This window comes from Chelonia mydas, chromosome 6 (assembly GCF_015237465.2).
Source record: "Chelonia mydas isolate rCheMyd1 chromosome 6, rCheMyd1.pri.v2, whole genome shotgun sequence".
Taxonomy (NCBI): Eukaryota; Metazoa; Chordata; order Testudines; family Cheloniidae; genus Chelonia; species Chelonia mydas.
Window position 1 is genome coordinate 95,249,430 of NC_051246.2, and position 23,441 is coordinate 95,272,870.

General features: G+C 42.2%; 1 protein-coding gene across 4 annotated transcripts in view; it reads right to left on the bottom strand.

The window, feature by feature from the left end:
• Positions 1-23,441, bottom strand: part of CEP128 (centrosomal protein 128) — a 428,984-nt gene that overhangs the window by 70,880 nt on the left and 334,663 nt on the right. For all 4 annotated transcript variants that reach the window (XM_043548663.1, XM_043548662.1, XM_037900795.2 and 1 more), the window contains one exon: positions 20,459-20,508. In XM_043548663.1, coding sequence (XP_043404598.1) covers positions 20,459-20,508 — 50 coding nt within the window. The remainder of the gene's footprint in view (positions 1-20,458; positions 20,509-23,441) is intronic.

Sequence of the window (23,441 nt, forward strand, 5' to 3'; positions counted from 1 at the left end):
AAGGAATTTGCAAGTTAAGTGCCCAATCAAGAAGCACTTAACGCACAATGGATCTTGGAAGGCTCCAATCCACATAAGAAGTCTACATGACTTCTTTAAGGTAGCATGTGGACAATGGCTGCTGCCTATAAAGACTGAGTCATGCATGGACATGTGACTTGCCCATGTGACTCCAAAACTCCATCTTGGAGCTGGACTTTGCATAGGAGAGAGGAGGGGGTATCCACCCACAAGAGAAAGTCTATTCAAACCCCTGGGACACCCCCTCCATTTTGTCTTCAGCTGGCTCAAAATATAGCCTCTCCACCCACAAGGATACCTGAAAGACACTGGAACAAAGGACAGTAACAACAGGGGTGTGATTGCTGGACCCAGACTAGAAGGAGACTAGTCTGCAAAAGGAAGCTTACTGGAATTCCTCTGAGGGTAAGGTTTTTAGCTGTATTCAGTTTTCGTACTGTATTAGACACAGACTTGCGTGTTCTATTTTATTTTGCTGGTAATTCACTGTGTTCTGTCTGCTGTTACTTGGAACCACCTAAATCCTACTTTCTGTATTTAATAAAATCACTTTTTACTTATTAACCCAGAGTATGTATTAATACCGGAGGGGGTGGGGGGGTGAGGGCGGCAAAAAGCTGTGCATATCTCTCTATCAGTGTTATAGAGGGTGAACAATTTATGAGTTTACCCTGTATAAGCTTTTATACAGGGTAAAACGGATTTATTTGTGGTTTGGACCCCATTGGAAGTTGGGCATCTGAGTGTTAAAGACAGGAACACTTCTGAAGCTGCATTCAGTTTAAGCCTACAGCTGTTAGGGGACATGGTTCAGACTTGGGTCTGGATTTGCAGCAGGCTAGAGGGTCTGGCTCAAACCAGGCAGGGCACTGAAGTCCCAAGCTGCCACGGCAGGAAAGCAAGGACAGAAGTAGTCTTGGCACATCAGGTGGCAGCCCCCAGGGGGTTACTGTGATCCAACCTGTCATATACACCCACTACATGATGTTGGGGTTGACATAAAGTTAACTTGCATCAGCATTGTACAGTAGTTGCACCCTTCATTACAGGACTAACATCTATTTTTGTCGGCAGGTTGCCTTAAACCACAATCATAGCTCCTTTGGACATCTTCAAGGGGCAGAAAGAAAAATAGACAACATATTCCAGTAAAAACAGCTTTATCAAATTAAAGTGAAAAATCCAAGAAAATCAAGTGACATGTGGTTTTGAAAACGTGCAAACCATGCCAGAATTGCTCATAGAAGACTGGAGAGATTGAATGTGTATAAACATATTCAAGAAGGTAGGAAAAAGAAAACTGGCACAAAAGAGTGTGCAAATTAGCATATTTGAGATCCAAAACACAGTATTACAATACAACTGTGTAAAAATTATAGCTGATTTCCTGCCAGTAAAAATGGATATCAGTAAGACTGGCTGACATTGAAACCATATGAACAGTATGGCTGAACAAAATAGAGAAACACAGTAAACTTGAAATCTAGTAAATTTCAAGTTTACTGTGTTTCTCAATTTTTGTAGTTTTAGAATTACATTTTCCAATTTAGAATATTTTTCTCTCCCTTGAAGCTGTGTGAAATGCCCACAACAAATAGACACTACTAACTATAGTAGTAAAATGGTGAAATCGACACAAACTGCTGTCAAATGCTGAAAAAGTAAAAAAAAAAAAAAAAACAACCTGAGAAAGTAGAGAAAAATGTCTCTCTTTTGTTTCAGGTATAGGAATCTTAGGTTTTACCTGTGATAATGGTTGATAAAAAAACCAGAAGTGTAATTATTAAGTTGCTATCCTTTGAAAACAGAAAGGATGGTTTTGTGTTTAAAACACTGGATGGACATTCAGGTTTGCTACCGACTTCCTTGAGCAAGTCACTTAATCTTTCTGTATTTCAGCTCATCAGCAGAACAATAAGACTAAATTTCTTCCACACTGAGCTTGTTTGGTTCTGTAGAGCCGGTACTGCCTCTTACTATGTGTTGTTTATACAGCACCTAGGACAAATGGACCCTAAACTGAGTTAAGGCATCAAGGTGCCACTATAATACAAATAATAATAAAAGAATCTTACAAGTTGCCTTAATACCTTTGGGACTTTAGTCTAAACAGAGTCTTGGTTGTGGTTTGCAAGCATGTCTGAGACATCTGATTAGTATTTGAACTTGTGACACAAAAATCAGTTAAACAAAATATAATGTAAAAAAAGATACAACATTCATTTTGAAATGCCCACTTCCTCTATGAAGTTGCAGTGGTAGTTACAAGCACTTACACTTGTTCAAGAGCTTTCTCATCAATGAACCACATCTGGATTGGGAACACCAAGAGAATATTTACATATCTAATAAAGGCTGTGAGAGTGGTTTGTGGCAATCCAGATGACAACTTCTGTAAGGCCTTGTCTACATTATACAAGCTTTGTCGACAGAAGTCAGTTTTCGTTGACAAAACAGTGGAGGTGTACACACTACAGTGCTTCTCCCACCAATTTAACTCTCCTGCTACACTGAAATAATAAAACCACCTTGACAAGAAGCATAGAGCTTTTTGCGACCAAGGTAGAGCGATGCAGTGTCAGCGTAGTCACTGCGTTTGTTTATGTCTCCCTAAGTGGCCTCCGGGAAATGTTCCACAATGCCCATCATGACCACTTTGGTCAGCAATTTCAACTCCACTACCATGCAGCCAAGTACACAGGCATGCACTTCCCCCTCTTTAAAACCATGGGAATTTTTGCAATTCCACTTCCTGTTTGCTCAGTGTGGAGAGCTCACATTGCTTCTTCCCAGCTGACCATGCTGGCTTTCTGCAGCAAACATGCTCCCGCCTGGAGTATACTGGAATTGTTGGATCTGTTGGATCCGTGGAGAGACGAGGCAGTGTAGTCGCAGCTGTAGGAGCTCAGATACCTACAAGCAGATTGTTCATAGCATGGAGGAGAAGGGGCATGAAAGGGACACGCAGCAATGCCATGCTAAGATCAAGTTGCTGAGGCAGGCATACCAGAAGGCCAAGGAGGCCAACCATCTCTCTGGTGCAGTACCAAAGACATGCCGCTTTTACAAGGAGCTGCACGCCATCCTCAGTGGCGACCCCACTCCCACCACCAAGAGCCCCAGGGATACTTTGGGAGGACTGGAGGCAGAAGTCAGTGGAGTCAACCCTGAATACGAAGTGGCGGATGAGGAAGTTGAGTTGGAGGAGTATGTGGGACAGGCGACAGGGTCATCTGGTGGCACAGTGAGCAGAGGGGTCTAGCCAGTCCCAGTACTCCAGCTCTTGCCCACCTGAACTAGGAGAAGGGAGCTCTGGTAAGTACTCATTTTGCTTCAATACTGCACGGTGACATGAGGGAGAAGCGTCCTTTATTTTGTTACATGGTACAAGTGGGAGAAGGGACAGAAAATAACACTGGGTACTGTTTGCATCTGCTTCACATTCACCTGTGCAGCTCTGCAATGGGGACGCTGCGGTAAAGTTTGTTAATGCACACTGGGCTCTCCCAGGAATCCTCCATAGAGATCTCTACGAAACTTTCTTAAAAGTACTCTGCAATCCTCTGCCAAAGGTTCCTTGGAAGAGCTGCTTTGTTTCTTTCCTGCTGTAGGAAACATTGCTGTGTCAATCGGCAACTACTTCTGCAGGAATCAAAGTAGCATAGAGATGAGCAACATATGGACCTGATCTGAAGCCGCATGCATGCAGAGATGCACCTTTGCATCTTTGTTTACCCTCAGTAATGAGATATCAGCTTCGATCACACCCACCTATGGAAAACAGTGCAAGTATTCAGAATAGTGTCACGAGACGCTTGTTGTGATCCCCCTCTGAAACCACCCACACCCTTTGTCCTATTTTGCACCTTCCCCACCTGGGCCAAACTCACCATATTTATGGCTTTCACCGTGCTCCGTGCTTGCCAAGGGAAAGTGAGAAAGAGGTAAATGTAACTTTTATGATTCAAGGCTGTGAGTGCACTCACAGTACTGACTCTTTGTATTGTTTCTTTTGCTTCTGCAGATGTGCCTTTGAGGGCCAGCTCCTACATACCGGCGGAGCACCTCTGCCCTCATGATACACTGCAATCCATTCCCAGAACTCCTAGAAGCAAAAGATCGTGATTTGTACAGTGGGCTAGCTATCCTCGGTGCACTGCTCTCTCTGTTGGTGCTAAAGCACCGACTGTGGATGTGCTCCACTGCCATAAGGAACATTGTGTGAATACGCACAAGCGTTGTAATTACAGTGGTTTATGATAGCTGATGTAACTTAAGTGGACTTAACTCTGTAGCTTAGACATGGTCTAATTTAAAATGAGGACTGCCAAGCAAAAAGTAGCTTTTGCATGGGGACAGGAATAGTAGGATGACCCCAATATTGGAAAATAAACAATATTTTCAAAAGGATTTACATTTTAAAATTAGATGTATGCCTCTAGTTTTGAACTCCGAGGTATTTGGCTGTTGAATAAGCTTTGAGAATTTCTTCAAACATAATTTTTCAATGATTACGGTGTAATTTATGAAGAGATTTGACACAGAGGACTTGGGCATGAGCAGTACAGGTGTTTCACATATTCAAATTGACAAACTGACCTTTTACATTAACACAAAATTATGTCTAAAAATATTCCTATAATTTTCTCAATGACAGAGCAGATGGCAGCTCCTCAACACCTCTAGGGCTGATCCCTTGACACCTGTGCAAACATCATATCCTGGCTTTCCAAGCTGGAAACTGCTCCAACTGTATCTATACCACCCCCAAAATATGTTGCATTTGGTGGCAAGCTGAACCATGTATTGTGTATCGTAACGATTTAGAGGAACCACAACTCTTATGTAACTGTTATCAGTTTTTCTCTTCTATGTATTCATTTTATTTTATCTTGCATCAAAGCACTGCACACACTACACACAGCTGCCACCTAGGATAAAACAGTTATCTACCGTTCGTAATTGTTGTTCTTCGAGATGTGTTGCTCATGTCCATTCCATGTTAAGTGTGTGCGCATGCCACGTACAGCATTGCCAAAGATTCTTCCCCTAGTGGTATCTGGAGGGCCGGCTTGAGTGTCTCCTAAAGGCCTGCACTCGTACACTGGTATAAGGGGTGCCACTGGCCCCGCGCCCTTCCATTTCCTTCTTGCCGTCAATTCTGATGGCGGGATAGGAGGGTGGGTCATGGAATGTACATGAGCAATACATCTCGAAGAACAAATGGTAGGTACAAAAGGTAGGTAACCTTTTTTTTTCTTTTTGAGTGCTTGCTCATGTCTATTCCATGTTAGGTGACCCACAAGCAATATCCCTGGAGGTGGGCTAGGAGTTCAGGGGCATGCCGATTGTAACACAGCTCTTGAAACTGGCATAATCTCTGGCCTGTTGGGTAATCAAATAATGGGACGTGAATGTGTGGCTTGATGACTATATCGCTGCCCTGCAGATGCCCGGCATTGCTATTTGCACCAGGAAAACTGCTGAATACGCTTGTGCTCTCATAGAATGGATCTTCACGATGGCCAGAGGAGGGGCCTTTGCCTGTTCATAGCAGGTCTGGATGCTGGCCATAATCCAGGACAAGATCCTCTGGGGAGACCTTTCATTCTATCCACGACAGCAACAAAAAGCTACTCTGATTTGCGGAAGGGTCTTGTCCTGCCAATAAAAACAGGTAGGGCCCTTCTAACATCCAGAGAATGCAGACACCATTCTTCTGTTTTGTGCAGTTTCGGGAAGAAGACAGGCAGAAAGATGTCTTGATTGATGTGAAACTGCGACACCACTTTGGGTAGAATGGCTAGGTTGGGACACAGGTGGACCTTATCTTTGAAGAAAACAGTATAGGGAGGTTCCGAGGTCAAAGCTTGAAGTTCTGAAACACTTCTGGCTAAAGTGATTGCTATCAGGAAAGTGACCTTCCACAAGAGCAGCAGCAGGGAGCAAGATGCCAAGGGCTCGAAAGGTGGCCTCGTGAGCCTGGACAGGACCAGATTTAAATCCCAAAGTGGGATTGGGTCACAAACCTGTGGTTAGAGCCTCTCCAACCCTTTAATGAATCTGCTCATCAGCTGCTGGATGAAGATCTGCCTTGGATTGGGCGATGGAACACTGAGATAGCTGCCAAGTAGACCTTAACTGAAGACAGTGAAAGACCTTGGTGCTTCAGATGAAGAAGATACTCTAGGATGGACTGCATGGACAGCTGCACCGGGCAAAGGCCCCACTTGGCTGCCCAGCAAGTGAAGCGTTTCCACTTGGCCGTGTAGAGGACTTTCTGCTACCTAGCAAAACCTGCTGGACCTGCTCCAGGAATGCTCTCTCCTCGGGATTTAGCCATGCAGCAACTATGCTGTCAAGTGTTGTCAAGGCTGATTCCCCACTCTGGTATTTCGAGTGCAGAAGGTGGGGGTCCTCAAGGATTCTAAAAGTAATACTGGCCACTCCAGGCTTGTATTAAACTCCCAAGGTTACATTTTTGCTGCCACCACCCAAACGCAAAAAACCCTTTTGAAACCAGAAAGGCACACTTGCGAATTCCTTCCTGTGGGGTCCACTCAAGCCCTTTCACCCCTACTTTGGGGAAGGGCTGAGAAAGAAAAACAAAGGATATCAGCTGTTGTCACCAGCTAATTTCACAGCATATGCACAAACCTCTTAGGACACCAAAAATTCAATCCTGTTTTTAAAAAAGGTAAATTTTATTAAAAACAAAAAGAAAGAAAATACATCTGGAACTTAGGCTTTTGCTAGATTTAAAAAACCCACTTACAAAATTTAAACATCAAGAATAACCTTCCTGAGGTCCAGCTTAAAGGTTACAAGCAAATCAAAAAGCATTTTGCGTTAGCACAGAGGAGTCCACAAGCCATTCGAGATAAACAGAAATAAACCTAATCGTGTCTTTCTAGACATTACCTAATTTACTTACATATCTGGGGTTTCAGGTAAGCAATTTCTAGGTATGATCTGATGATTTTTCATATCTGGCTTAAGCTTCTCACAGCATAAATGCTCCCTGTTCTCCTCTCTCCAGAGAACCACAACAACAACAGACAAAGAGAAGTTTTTTTCCCCAATTTAAAAAAGTTCTAGCCCTCCCATTGGCTCTTTTGGTCAGGTGCCCACTCCCTTTCCTTTACTGGGGGACTTTTTTAACCCTTTACCGGTAAAGCAAGCAGAGAACAGCCACCAAGAGGGACTTTATAGCTAACTGGCTGGCTGGCTGGGTGTCCATAAAAGGGAGCTATCTCCCCCCTTCATTTATCACAAGTGTAGACCTGTGAGGTTCAGATGGAGGAGTCGCCCATCATCCTGCAAGATCAAATCTGGTCTGAGAGGGAGCGTCCACCAGTCTGCAACTGAGAAATCTAGGAGCATGCCGAACCAATGCTGATGACACCATGCTGGGGACATCAGGATGACCTTCGCCTTATCCCCTTTGATCTTCAGGAGGACCTTGTGAACCGGGGGATCAGAGGGAAAGCATACAGAAGGCTGTCCAACATGACCGTAGGAAGGCATCGGAGAGAGAGCCTCAGGAAAAGCAGTGATATTTCCTGTTCTCTGTGGTGGTGAACAGGTCCACCTAGAGTGTTCCCAACCTCTGGAAGATGACACTGATGACCTCTGGGTGGAGAGACCACTTGTGGCAAGAGGAGAAGGATCTGCTGAGGCAATCCACCAAAACGTTCAACTTCTCAGGGAGATGCAATGCCTCTCGGTGAATGGAATGCTTCATGCAGAAATCCCACAGACCGAGGGCTCTGGGCAGAGAACCATGGAGCGGGCCCCTCCCTATTTGTTGACATAAAACATTGATACTGTTTTGTCCGGAAATACTTGCACACTTTTGCCTGAGAACTGGGCAAGGAATACTTCACAGGCCATCAGAATTGCCCTGAGTTCCTTCACATTTATGTGTAAGGATAGTTCGTCCTCTGACCAGAGACCTTGGGTCCTGAGGTTGCCAAGGTGGGCTTCCCACCCCAGGTCTGATGCGTTGGACACCAACATTATCGATGGCTGCGGGAACTCAAAAGGCACTCTGGATAGAATCGAGACTGGGTCTAACCACCATGTCAAGAAGCCAGAACTGATTCTGGAATGCTGAGAATCGAGTCCAAATGGTGCCTGCTCGGTGAGTAGACCAATGCAAGCCACATCTGAATCTGTACACCATCGGAGAAGGCTTGAAAACGCAAGGAAGAGAAGGCTGTTCCAGCAACCGTCACGGGTGATAAGAAGGAACTGAAAGGGCACGGGACTGGAGGCAGCCCTTATACCGGCACATGAGCGCAGGCCTTCAGGGGGCACTATCCGGCCCTACGGATACTACTAGGGGGAAAATCTCCGGCGATGGTGCACATGGCACACGCTCACGCCTAACATGGAATCAACATGAGCAAACTCTCGAAGAACTAGGCAATTCTTCAATGTGCTTCTTGGATTCAAATAGTGATATGTGCCTGCAAAGATTCACTTCATCTGCTAAGCAAACTATTACGAACAACAGACTTTTGGCCCTATCATGTTAGTCACAGTCCAAACACACAGGATGATATTTTCCTTTCCTAGTGGAGCAAATCCAACCTAACAGACGCAAATTTCATGCGATGGCCCCAACAAAACTGGGCTAACTGAAGAAGAGTTCTGTATAGCTCTAAAGCCCATCATTTCCACCAATAGAAGCTAGTCCAATAAAATATATTACCTCACCCACCTCGTCTCTCGAATATCCTGGGTATAACACACCTATAACACTGCAAACTATTTTTCCTCTGTCCTTCATACTTTTCAGCTGATGGCCTTGTAGATTAGTAAACATAAAAAGCACTAAGTGTAACTATTTGTATTTACAGCAGGAATATTGGTTACTTTCTGATTCTCTCAGCTGAGTACTTGTAAACAAATCATTCCCTAAATGAGAAGAACTTTGCTGGGGTTTAAAAAAACCTTAGTTTCAACTCACTCCGTTTCTTGCAAATTTTTTGACAATTTACCTCCTCATGCCCATCTCACCATAGCAGAATGAGCAGAAGTCAAGGCCCACTAAAATCCATTGATTTCCTTAGGTCTATGGGGAATACTCCTCCACACTACAAGAAGGACGTGGAAAAATTGGAAAGAGTCCAGCGAAGGGAAACAAAAATGATTAGGGGGCTGGAGCACATCACTTATAAGGAGAGGCTGAGGGAACTGGGATTATTTAATCTGCAGAAGAGAAGAATGAGGGGGGATTGTGACGGATTGGATCATAGAAACCCTCTTGGGGTTGCCAACTGATGTTCCAAGACTACTTCTGCCCCTGCTTTCCCTGACAGCTTGGGACTCCAGCACCCTGTCTTGCTAAGCCAGACATGCCAGTCTGCTCTGACCGACCCAGGGTTTGAATCACGTGCCCCAAAACTGCAGGCTTAACTGAAAGCAACTTAAGAAGTGTTCCCATCTTTAACACTCAGCTGCCCAACTCCCATTGGGGTCCAAACCCCAAATAAATCGGTTATACTCTGTATAAAGCTTATACAGGGTAAACTCATAAATTGTTCACCCTCTATAACACTGATAGAAAGATATGCACAGCTGTTTCCGCCCCCTCCCCCCCGCAGGTATTAATACATACTCTGGGTTAATTAATTAAGTAAAAAGTGATTTTATTAAATACAGAAAGTAGGATTCAAGTGGTTCCAAGTAGTGACAGACAGAACAAAGTGAATTACCAAGCAAAATAAAGTAGAACACGCAAGTCTATGTCTAAGAAAACTGAATACAGATAAAAACCTCACCTAGCAAGCTTCCTTTTACAGACTAGTCTCCTTCTAGTCTGGGACCAGCAATCACTCACACCCCCTGTAGTTACTGTCCTTTGTTCCAGTCTCCTTCAGGTATCCTTGCGGTTGGAGAGGCTATCTCTTGAGCAAGCTGAAGACAAAATGGACGGGTCTCCCAGGGGTTTAAATAGACATTTTCCTGTGAGTGGACACCCCTCCTTCCCCCTGTGTAGAATCCAGCTACAAAATGGAGTTTTGGAGTCACATGGGCAAGTCACATGTCCATGTATGACTGAGTTTCTTACCAGCCAAGCCACATTCCTGGGAAAGCTCAGATGTGGATTAGCATCTTCAAGATCCATTCTCCGTTAAGTACTTCTTGATTGGGCATTTAACTTGCACATTCCTTTCTCAAGAAGCTGACCAAATGCTTACTAAGGCTACTTAGAAATCAAGCAAGTACAGAGCCAATATTCATAACTTCGAATACAAAAATGATACCTGCATACAAATAGGATGAATAGATTCAGTAGATCATAACCTTTACAGAGAGATATGTCACAATGGCATATGGAGCATAAAACATATTTCAGTTATGTCATATATATCTTCATGAGCATATTTCCATAAAGCCTTATGGGGTGCACCATCACAGGGATCTGATAGCTGCTTTCAACTACCTGAAAGGGGTTTTCAAAGAGGATGGAACTAGACTGTTGTCAGTGGTAGCAGATGACAGAACAAGGAGTAATGGTCTCAAGTTGCAGTGGGGGAGGTTTAGGTTGGATATTAGGAAAAACTTTTTCACTAGGAGGGTGGTGAAGCACTGGAATGGGTTACCTAGGGAGGTGGTGGAATCTCCGTCCTTAGAGGTTTTTAAGGTCAGGCTTGACACAGCGCTGGCTGGGATGATTTACTTGGGGATTTGTCCTGTTTTGAGCAGGGGATTGGACTAGATGACCTCCTGAAGGTCTCTTCCAACCACATGATCATGAAACTTCCACTTGGGGTAGCAGCACTCGCATAGAATCCCAGGGCCTCCCTGACTTCCCTCCTCCATAGCAGTACAGTGATTTCTGGATCTGTGCTGCACAGTCCTCCCTTGTCACTGGCTGCTCTGAGGCCACCCACCTTTAAGATGGAGTTTACCCATATGGAGGAAGAACCCATGAGAGATAATGTTGACTAGTCAGCATTATATTCAGTGAGGAAATGCTCAATGGTTGGGGAACAGAGGTGGGGCAAGTGCCTCCCTCCACAAGGATGCTCTGTGGCATGACCACCTAACAACAACTAAGCGCTGACCTCACAGAAAGCGGGCAGAAGAACTTCTGCAGGATTAAGCAGAAGAGAAGCACAGTGTTAACGTCACAGAGTTAACTTCCTCCTACCCTGCGTAGTGAAGGGGGACACAGCCTTTCAAGAACACTTTAAGCTGAGACTATTAGGATTACTCCATGTTTGCTTTTTTCAAACATCTACAAATTTGATATAGAACCTTTTCTACCTGCTGAAGAGAGCAGTTTGACTATTAACATGTTCTAGATTAGAGACAATGACTATGTTCACTCTCCAAAAGCAACCCAGAATTATACACCAAACAAGAAATTTCTAGAACAGAAAGTCATTATGACATGAATAATATTTGCTTCTGTAGACCTGTATAATTTATGTATGACGTTTCTTGTCTATACTTCCATGCTGCATATTCCAGCATTCTTCTTTTGAGCCTCTATCCAAGGCTGACCCATATTTCTTTGCCAAATTAATACAAACAGAACTTAAAATATTTTAAAATTTTAACTAAGGAAACACTACCCAGTAGAATTATTTTTATGCACATCCTGTAAACACAGATAATATCACAGTTCTATTCTGTTTAAACCTTTTCCCTCCCTTGCCTAACTCACTTATCTGTTGTTGTCTCTTTTTGTATCACATCTAGCTTAAGGAATGATCCAGTTACCTTCATGCTGTCCCACAGATATCAATGGGATTCATATTATGAGAGGAAGGAAGTGTGAGCTAGTGAATAAAGCATTGGTAGTCAGGAGACCTGGGTTCTATTATTCCCAGCTCTGCCACTAACTTGCTATGTAGCCTTGAGCAAGTCACTTCACCTCTCTGTGACTCTATTTCCCCTCCCACCCTTTGTCTGTCTTGTCTATTTAGATGGCAAACAATCTGGGGCAGAGACTGACACTTATTCTTTGTAAGGTGCCTAGTACAACAAAAAACCAATCTCAGTTGGGGACTATAGATGCTACTGTAATACAAATAATAAACAACAACTATCAAACTGACACACTGTCAATTGAAGTCAGTTGTCTCATTGATTTAAACGGCCACTGTACCAGGCACTAAATGAATAGGGTCATAACTCTTTGCAGGATCTGGTCCCAAGGTTCTAAATTCTTTGGGCAGAGACTGTATCTTTTGTCCGGAAGAGTTATGAACAGCTAGGATGATGTATGAACACAACAGTCCAGCATTTGACTTCACGGAAACAACTCACATGTTAAGCACGTGCATGAGTGTTTGCTGGATCGGGCCTTAAAATGGATAACATTCTATATTGCTCTATTAATCAGCATCAACAAACAGTATAGTTCAATACTTGTGGCATCTTAGAGACTAACAAATTTATTAGAGCATAAGCTTTCGTGAGCTACAGCTCCCTTCATCGGATGAACAGAATGAAACATATAGTAAGATATATAGTGTCCAGGAAATGGACCACCTGTGTGGATTGGTCTAGGCTGAGGTTGATGATGGGATCGAAATTGTTGAAATCACGGTGGAATTCCTCAAGGGCTTCTTTTCCATGGGTCCAGATGATGATGATGTCATCAATGTAGTGCAAGTAGACTAGGGGTGTTAGGGTACGAGAGCTAAGGAAGCGTTGTTCTAAGTCAATAATAAAAATGTTAGCATCCTGTGGGGCCATGTGGGTACCCACAGCAGTGCCGCTGACTTGAAGGTATATATTGTTCCCAAATGTGAAATAGTTGTGGGTGAGGACAAAGCTTCAAAATCAGACTCTGAGGAGAAACTGCTGAGCTTGAATTAATATGCAAACTAGATACCATTAACTTGGGTTTGAAGAGAGACTGGGAGTGGCTGGGTCATTACACATATTGAATCTATTTCCCCATGTTAAGTATCCTCACACCTTCTTGTCAACTGTCTAAATGGGTCATCTTGATTATCACTACAAAAGTTTTTTTCTCCGGCTGATAATAGCTCATCTTAACTAATTAGCCTCTCACAGTTTGTATGGTAACTTCCAACTTATCTCTGTGTGTGTGTGTGTGTGTGTGTGTGTGTGTGTGTGTGTGTGTATCTATATCTTACTATATGTTCCATTCTACGCATCCGATGAAGTGAGCTGTAGCTCACGAAACCTTATGCTCTAATAAATTTGTTAGTCTCTAAAGTGCCACAAGTACTCCTGTTCTTTTTGCGGGTACAGACTAACATGGCTGCTACTCTGAAACCTATCAATATAGTTCAATGTCCTTCAAGTGTGCACACGACAATATCTGAAGATATAGATGCGTTCCATCTACTTCGGAAATACAAGGATGGTTCTGAGAGTAAATATTAGGACAACTGTACTAATTCTCCAAGTAAATGTTTAGCTTAAAAAATTCACTATTCATATGCAGAGTAATCCATACTTTAACAGAATAATATTTCCCCTAAGCAGCAGGGGAACCCTGTAATTTATCATTTACTGAAGACATCCTGTCACTATCCAGGGAGACACCCTCTACTATCATCTGTTATTCTGATGAGTCAAAGAGACATTCAAATTGAGCTTCTGTTTGATACTTTCACAGAAGATGATTCAGTTGCTGAACTTCAGTATTATTAGCTGAAGGATACATTATTCTCAGGGCATCTTATTTTCAGGTTTATTTGTAATAAATTTGGGTTCAAAATTAAGCTACAAACTTCAGGTAAAATAGAGTGATAGAATGTAACCACCACTAAAACTTAAAGTGAAAAGGTGTTTTACTATCCTCATCTCTCTGCTCTCCTGAGATCTCCCAGCACAGTAAATTGAGAAGTACAGCTCTAGTTGGCTGAGGCGCTATTTGACCATGTTGCAAAATGATGAGGTTTCAGCCTTGGGTAAAGATTACACCCTAAAGTTAGATTTAGCCTTTTCACCTTCATCAAAATTGGAGATTAAGAGACCTATTAGGACATCTAGTCCACCTCCAAACCAATGAAAGTTTATTTCCTCAGTATGTTCCCCATAACTTTCTCTAGTTCAATTTTAAATTACAAATAACAGGGAACCTACCACCAGCCTTGACAGACTGTGCCACAGTCTCCTAGATCTCAGTGTTTAGAATTTTTCCCCAGGATTTAGTTCAAATTTACTTTTGCTTAATATCATTCAAATATTTTTAGTTCTGTTCCTTTATGCTACCCTAAATTATTTCGCTCCCTTCTCTCTGTCTATACCTTTTAAACACGTGTAGATGGTAACCATTTTGTTATTGATAATATAGCACCCATCATTACAAAGGATCCATGAGCCCTTCACAAATCATGTACTATATGGAAATCACTCCACCTATCTCTAAAGAACAGTCACATCTTTTGTGAAACTAGAGCAACTATTTAACAGCACAAACAAACTCTACACCAGAGTCTAAGAGAGGACATGAATAACAACATACCCAATTAAAATTACTAGGCTAGAGGATCAGATCCTAAAGTAAAGGAGTACTTGTGGCACCTTAGAGACTAACAAATTTCTTTGAGCATAAGCTTTCGTGAGCTACAGCTCACTTCATGGGTTGCATTCAGTGGAAAATATAGTGGGGAGATTTATATACATAGAGAACATGAAACAATGGGTGTTACCACACACACTGTAAGGAAAGTGATCACTTAAGGTGAGCTATTACCAGCAGGAGGGCGGAGGGGGAGTGGGGGGGGGGGGAAGGGGGAACCTTTTGTAGTGATAATCAAGGTGGGCCATTTCCAGCAGTTGACAAGAACGTCTGAGGAACACATTGGTAGATGTGCAGGTGAAGGAGCCTCTGATAGTGTGGCTGATGTGATTAGGCCCTATGATGGTGTCCCCTGAATAGATATGTGGACACAGTTGGCAAAGGGCTTTGTTGCAAGGATAGGTTCCTGGGTTAGTGGTTCTGGTGTGTGGTTGCTGGTGAGTATTTGCTTCAGGTTGGGAGGCTGTCTGTAAGCAAGGACTGGCCTGTCTCCCAAGATCTGCGAGAGTGATGGGTCGTCCTTCAGGATAGGTTGTAGATCCTTGATGATGCGTTGGAGAGGTTTTAGTTGGGGGCTAGAAGTTAGAAGGTGTAGAAGTTTAGTTAGAAGGTGATGGCTAGTGGCGTTCTGTTATTTTCTTTGTTGGGCCTGTCCTGTAATAGGTGACTTCTGGTTACTCTTCTGGCTCTGTCAATCTGTTTCTTCACTTCAGCAGGTGGGTATTGTAGTTGTAAGAATGCTTGATAGAGATCTGGTAGGTGTTTGTCTCTGTCTGAGGGGTTGGAGCAAATGCGGTTGTATCGTAGAGCTTGGCTGTAGACAATGGATCGTGTGGTGTGGTCAGGGTGAAAGCTGGAGGGATGTAGGTAGGAATAGCAGTCAGTAGGTTTCCGGTATAGGGTGGTGTTTATGTGACCGTCGCTTATTAGCACCATAGTGTCCAGGAAGTGTATCTCTTGTGTGGACTGGTCCAGGCTGAGATTGATGGTGGGATGGAAATTGTTGAAATCATGGTGGAATTCCTCAAGGGCTTCTTTTCCATGGGTCCAAATGATGAAGATGTCATCAGTGTAGTGCAAGTAGAGTAGGGGCCTTAGGGGACGAGAGCTGAGGAAGCATTGTTCTAAGTCAGCCATAAAAATGTTGGCATACTGTGGGGCCACGCGGGTAGCCATAGCAGAGCCGCTGATTTGAAGGTATACATTGTCCCCAAATGTGAAATAGTTATGGGTGAGGACAAAGTCACAAAGTTCAGCCACCAGGTTTGCAGTGACATTATCGGGGATACTGTTCCTGATGGCTTGTAGTCCATCTTTGTGTGGAATGTTGGTGTAGAGGGCTTCTACATCCATAGTGGCCAGGATGGTGTTTTCAGGGAGATCACCGATGGATTGTAGTTTCCTCAGGCAGTCAGTGGTGTCTCGAAGATAGCTGGGAGTGCTGGTAGCGTAGGGCCTGAGGAGGGAGTCTACATAGCCAGACAATCCTGCTTTCAGGGTGCCAATGCCTGAGATGATGGGGCGTCCAGGATTTCCAGGTTTATGGATCTTGGGTAGCAGACAGAATACCCGAGATCGGGGTTCCAGGGGTGTGTCAGTGCGGATTTGTTCTTGTGCTTTTTCAGGGAGTTTCTTGAGCAAATGGTCTAGTTGGCAACAAAGCCCGTTGCCAACTGTGTCCACACATCTATTTAGAGGACACCATCATAGGCCTAATCACATCAGCCACACCATCAGAGGCTCGTTCACCTGCACATCTACCAATGTGATATATGCCATCATGTGCCAGCAATGCCCCTCTGCCATGTACATTGGTCAAACCAGACAGTCTCTACGTAAAAGAATAAATGGACACAAATCAGACGTCAAGAATTATAACATTCAAAAACCAGTTGGAGAACACTTCAATCTCTTTGGTCACTCAATTACAGACCTAAAAGTTGCAATTCTTCAACAAAAAAACTTCAAAAACAGACTCCAACAAGAGACTGCTGAATTGGAATTAATTTGCAAACTGGATACAATTAACTTAGGCTTGAATAGAGACTGGGAGTGGATGGCTCATTACACAAAGTAAAACTATTTCCCCATGTTTATTCCCCCCGCACCACCCACTGTTCCTCAGACATTCTTGTCAACTGCTGGAAATGGCCCACCTTGATTATCACTACAAAAGGTTCCCCTCCCACTCTGCTCTCCTGCTGGTAATAGCTCACCTTAAGTGATCACTCTCCTTACAGTGTGTATGGTAACACCCATTGTTTCATGTTCTCTATGTATATAAATCTCCCCACTGTATTTTCCACTGAATGCATCCCAAGAAGTGAGCTGTAGCTCATGAAAGCTTATGCTCAAAGAAATTTGTTAGTCTCTAAGGTGCCACAAGTACTCCTTTTCTTTTTGCGAATACAGACTAACACGGCTGCTACTCTGAAACTAGATCCTAAAGTCAAACTTTCCAAGGCCAGATAGAATTGACCCTGTTTCTGGAATTTGCTCTCCTTCACAATCCAGAGCCCAAGTCTAGTGAGCTTCTCTGTAAACTATTAAAATGAGATCATGAATTTTTCACCCAGCTTTTTTCCCTCTAAGTTTCAGCCCTTTCCGAACACTGCCTACATGACACATATCCTCCTGTCAGTTCTCCAAAGGCTCCCATAATGTTCTTGTATCTTGGATGGTTATGAAGGGATGATGAGAACAGCCTGGGCTTGTGTCTGTTTCTCAAAAAATTAAGACCATTGCATCTGCAATACTTCCACTCTCTATACTAGTGGGGATAAAATAATAGTCTCATGATCTCAGTCAGCTAGTTTATCTCAATACTTGCCCCATCCCTAGAGCTTATGGTCTTCATTTTTATAGCAAGGTGAAAAAACCGAGGCTTTATAACTTCATTATCAGTCAGCTACTAGGAATGCATGTTTCTTTCTTTCTTTTTTTTTTTTTTAAAGCACAGGACACCTTGTTATCTTGCCTGGCTCAGTAATAATTTAATGTAATATGCCAATTCCTGCAAATGAAGCTACAAAGCTAGACTGAGGGCTGGAAACTAGAACCTGAATTCTGAGAAATCCATGGTAGCCTTCCTATATGTAATTAATGGTTAATTCTCTATGGTCTCTACATGAGTAAATTGTTCAGAGTGGATAAAAAAATCCTGGTAGTCTGGGCCGAGCCTGACATTAGAGGTTGGATTCTAGCCCAGGAGGAAAAGGAAGAGGAGGAAAATTGTTTTCACAACACAAAGTGCTTTGTCTAACCTGCTCTTTTTGTACATTTCTATTTTGTTGTATGTTTATGGGAAAAATATGCATTTTAAAAAGTCATGTTGCTATATCAAATAAAGTTAGAACAAAGATCTCCACCAGCACAAAGGATTAACAAACCTTTTTTAAACATGAATAGATTTTTCCAGACATTTAGTAAACAACTGCTGAGTACCACCAATGGCTTGGCTTCTTTAACAATTAGGCAGCACTATGACCCCTCAGCAGTGCTTCCCAGGAACTGACTTTGCAAAGATAAATATTGTAAATCAAGATCAGACATGCACTCAGACTGCAAGATTCTGTAGGAAGTTTTCATTGCCTTGATCTGTCTGAAAAGGAAAATCAACTCCAAGGGTCCATTTGCACTCATGCTGCTATGCTGAATTAGGAAATGCTCCTCTCAAGTCATTTTTTCAATGCCCCAGTTGATCTGAAGTGGGTTGGAGAAGGGATTTAGCTGTTTGATTAGTTCATAAACCCGTAAGCAAATGGAACTATGATACTTTACAAAACATTTAAATTTAAAAACAATAACACTACTAAAGAGAATAGACAACTATTGTAGATGCAAGAAACAAAACACCGGGGATAAAACTAATGACACAAAAAATGAACAAGAATGCCAAGCTGCAATGAAGAGTTTAATAATTGTACGGTTGTGTTTTAAAGACACCCTGACGTGTTGTTACAATTTATTATTATTTTACATTTTTAGTGTTTCCCAATCTCTTCAGGCAACTGTTCCAGTTTATCAATAAAAATACCACCTTCTAAAGATCTTGGCTTTATTGTCCAAAACCTCCATTTTAACTGTGCATTCTCCTACGCACAATGGAACTTGACTTGTTCGAAAGACACTACAGTTTGGAGTATCTACTGCAGTCCGAGAAAATGAAAATGAAAAATAAGTGGGCAGGAGAATCATGAAGGCACAGCACAGTAGCTTGGCATCAAGATAAAACGTGGAGAGGCTAGTGTCACCAGTCACAAAATCTGAAAAGAACCAGCACTGGTAGTATCCTGTTTACTGTGAGCCACTGAATAAAGTGAACAACAAAAGTATAGAACTTAGTAAAGCTCAAGAGTCAAAGGATAATTTTGGAGTTCAGACACTTAATTTATAAATCCTTCAGAACTCTTGGGTGTACTATATGGGCCTGGTACCTTGTTGCTTAATTTAACAATTTGGTTCTGTACTACTACTTTTGACCTCTCAACCTCTGACTGTACCTCATCTTTGCAATCCAAAAAGAGTAGATACCTTAACTACCCCGTGGCAAAAATTTATGCAGAGAAGTCTTTAGCTTCTCCACAATAGCCTTATTCTTCTTCATTGCTCCTTTTACTACCTTTTAATGCAACAGACCTAGAGCTTCTTTCACAATATTCCTGTTTCTGACATAGTTAATTATGTCTTATTTGTTTTTTATATTTATGACTATTTGCTTTTCACATTTTATTTTAGCCCTTTAACTTCCATACTACATGTTGCCTGCTGTACTTTTTGCTCCTCTCAAATGTTTTCATATGGGTTTGATTTTTATTTTCTGAAAGACACCGGCTTTGCTTGAATAAACCTCCCGAACCTCACCATTTAGCCATACTAGTTTATTTCTTGCCTTCCTATTCCTTTTGAGTTCAAAGGAATGCATGCCTTCTGTGACTGTTACAGTATGCTTAAATAGTATTCCAGTGCTGGGTCTAAGGTTAAAAAGTGTGAGCTTTGAAGACTAATGTAAACCACTAAGTGCTAATAAAGTTAACCACTTCACTGCTGGATGACATACTAAATTCTGTACATCTAGCAAGGGTTTGCCATGGGAAATTCAACCATACCTGGCACACTCCAATGCTTCATTTATTTGAATGGACATTTCATTGGAAATTGCTGCCAGAACACACACACATGCAGTAGCTGCATGGAGATTTCCAAAGCTAGCTGGGATGAGAATTGTACCTAAATTTGAGACTTTACTCAGTGTTATGGGAAAAACAAATATATTCCAAGAAGATGAATCAACCTAATGAATTAGAGTAAAAACACAAAAATACATACACACACATATATACATATTACATCACATATGTGTGCATAGCTCTATAATTTTCTTCTGAAACATATGGTCTTTCAACGAACTTTTCTAAATAATGGAATTTGCTTTCCCGGCAAAGAAAATTGAGAAGTGCTTTCATAAATTTCCCCCGGCATTTGCATTATCCTTATATATGTGCCCACATGGAGAGGGGCCAAACATATGATATAAACAGAGCAACTGCCAACTGAGACAAATTCAGTACAGCTTGGCTCACTCCAAAGGGAAAGCACTTGTTTTGCTGATGAACTGCATTTGCCACCTTCAGAACACAAGAGTAATTGGGTTGAATCTCACTGGTGGCTATAGTATCATGAATAGAATAGACAGCCAGAAGTACAACCACCAGATGGAAGACTGCTAGCCAGTTAAGTCTGCTTTATTATCAGTCTAGCTATTGGCTGGCAGGAAGCAACGCAGCAGTGTGGTCTTACTGGTGAGCAGTCACTGTGTGGCTGTGGGTTTCCTCTATGTGGATTTAGGAGAAAGACATTAAGGAGGAAGGTTACCAAAAAATAAAGCTTCTTCAGTCTAATTAGTAGATATACCTGTAGAGCTCTCATTTCTTCCTCTCTCCTGTGAGTCTTCTCCAGCAGATCTGTAAGAAAGACACAAAACACAAAGCAATGAGAACTGTGTTACTTGTTATTAAGCTCAACTTGAAATGTTAGAGCCTGATAACGAAAACCTGTAATAAAGATGTCAAGTTTTTGTATGAAATGTCATAAAAATGTGCCCTGTGAAACTGAAATGTGTCACTGATAAGAATGCTGCCAAGCATGGGCTGCTGAAGTGATTAAAAACTATATATAAGAAGGCAATTTGACTCAGAAAGCCACTGAATGGGGTAGAGTTTAATTCAGACAAAAAGATATATTTACCTCTAATTTTTCTTTATTTTAACACTTGTATCAGAAATGACCAAAGAGATCTTTTCTGAAAACTGATTAAAAATAGGAAAGAGATCAAAGACATTCAATTACATGTCACCATTCACTCTGGAGTAAATTTTTATGGCCAAGTTACAACCCCTTGAAGAAAAGGACACTTATTAATAGAAGTGCAGTCTTAATCACAGTCACAATAATTATCACTTTTCACCAGGAGGGAGTGAAAAAAACATTTGATCATGCAAATGGCAAGCTCCCTGAAAGACCAGCGCCTGATAGGAAAAGTACTCACCAGAGGAGAACTCACTCTCTTGCAGTCTATGCACCATGACACCTTACATTTTGATATTCACTTATGTAACAACCACCAAAATATACTCCACAGTTCATGTTGTTGTGCACTTGCCAATTGCAGCTCCATATAGGATTTGTCACATGAGTTGCACTACTCTTGGTTTCACTCACATACTTTGGGAATACAATTAAACTCAGGATATAGTGTGTGATGTTCACAGTTCTATCTGGGAAAGCTTGACAGGTGACCTCACAAAGTCCTCAAGAAAAACAGAATTGACTATTCTAACACATTTTTCTTTCTAACTACTGTAACTGACAAAAATCTCAGGTCAGAGTCTCGCATCAAACAGAAAGAGTATCCCAACAAAGTCAGAGATAGTTGTGCTCCAATATGCTGGGATGAGGAAATACGTTAGTTTGAGAGAACTTCAACTGCCACAATAGCTTTGTGGGAAAGTACGAATGGAGTCTCAAGATGCACAACTCCCCCCTGATACCGCTCAGGTAAGGAGCAGTGGATTGTCAGATGTCCAAAAGCACCTATGCAGACTTAGTGGGAGAAAGAGTCCATTCATACAATTTTCAGAGTAGCTGCCGTGTTAGTCTGTATCAGAAAAAAGAACAGGAGTACTTGTGGCACCTTAGAGACTAACAAATTTATTTGAGCATAAGCTTTCATGGGCTACAACCCACTTCATCGGATACATAGAATGGAACATATAGTAAGAAGATTATATATATATACACACACATACAGAGAACACAAAAAGGTGGAGTAAGAGGTTAATTAATTAAGATGAGCTATTATCAGCAGGAGAAAAAAACTTTCGTAGTGATAATCAAGATGACCCATTTAGACAGTTGACAAGAAGGTGTGAGGATACTTAACATGGGGAAATAGATTCAATATGTGTAATGACCCAGCCACTCCCAGTCTCTCTTCAAACCCAAGTTAATGGTATCTAGTTTGCATATTAATTCAAGCTCAGCAGTTTCTCGTTGGAGTCTGTTTTTGAAGCTTTTCTGTTGCAAAATTGCCACCCTTAAATCTTTTACTGAGTGGCCACAGAGGTTGAATTGTTCTCCTACCAGTTTTTGAATGTTATGATTCCGGATGTCAGATTTGTGTCCATCTATTCTTTTGCGTAGAGACTGTCCGGTTTGGCAATGTACATGGCAGAGGGGCATTGCTGGCACGTGATGGCATATATCACATTGGTAGATGTGCAGGTGAATGAACCCCTGATGGCGTGGCTAATGTGATTAGGTCCTATGATGGTGTCACTTGAATAAATGTGTGGACAGAGTTGGCATTGGGCTTTGTTGCAAGGATAGGTTCCTGGGTTAGTGTTTTTGTTGTGTGGTGTGTGGTTGCTGGAGAGTATTTGCTTCAGGTTGGGGGGCTGTCTGTAAGTGAGAACTGATCTGTCTCCCAAGATCTGTGAGAGTGAGGGATCATTTTTCAGGATAGGTTGTAGATCTTTGATGATGCACTGGAGAGGTTTTAGTTGGGGGCTGAAGGTGATGGCTAGTGGCGTTCTGTTATTTTCTTTGTTGGGCCTGTCCTGTAGTAGGTGACTTCTGGGTACTCTTCTGGCTCTGTCAATCTGTTTTTTCACTTCAGCAGGTGGGTATTGTAATTTTAAGAATGCTTGATAGAGACCTTGTAGGTATTTGTCTCTGTCTGAGGGATTGGAGCAAATGAGGTTGTAGACATGTAGGTAAGTCTATCGGTCAGTAGGTTTCCGGTATAGGGTGGAGTTTATGTGCTTAGAGCGTCATACAGTTGCACATAGTTCACTGGGCAACAAGGAAACAAAAGCATCCATAGTGAGAGCTATTTTAATTATTTTTCCTGTATGCAAAAGAGCTTTCCTTCTTTTCTTGGTACTCTTATTTTTCTTACTCAGTCCACAGTATTTAGTGTTACAGATAGTAAAAGTTTCTCATTTTCCCCCTTTGCCACTGTTTCTTGATAGTTACGAGGAATCACAATCCAGGAGAGAATGAATATAACAGTAATTTGTCCTCGCTACAGACTACTGTTACACTGAACACAAAGGGACGTGGAAAAAGCCTTCTTGGAACAGAAAACTTTTTGGTGGCCATCACTCAGCTCCAACCCAAAACCATGACTACCCCCTTGGGATGGCCTGATGAAATAGATTCTGCAGAAGAAGAGACAGAGAGTAGTATTCCAGACCAATCAAAGAACAATCAAACCACTGCATGACTCTGGGAGGACACCCTTTAGGGAAAGGGTCACACTAGAGGAGAGGGAGAGGAATTTCTGGTATCGATGGGGTGCTTCAGACAGTTCAGATGGGGTTTCTGATAACACCAC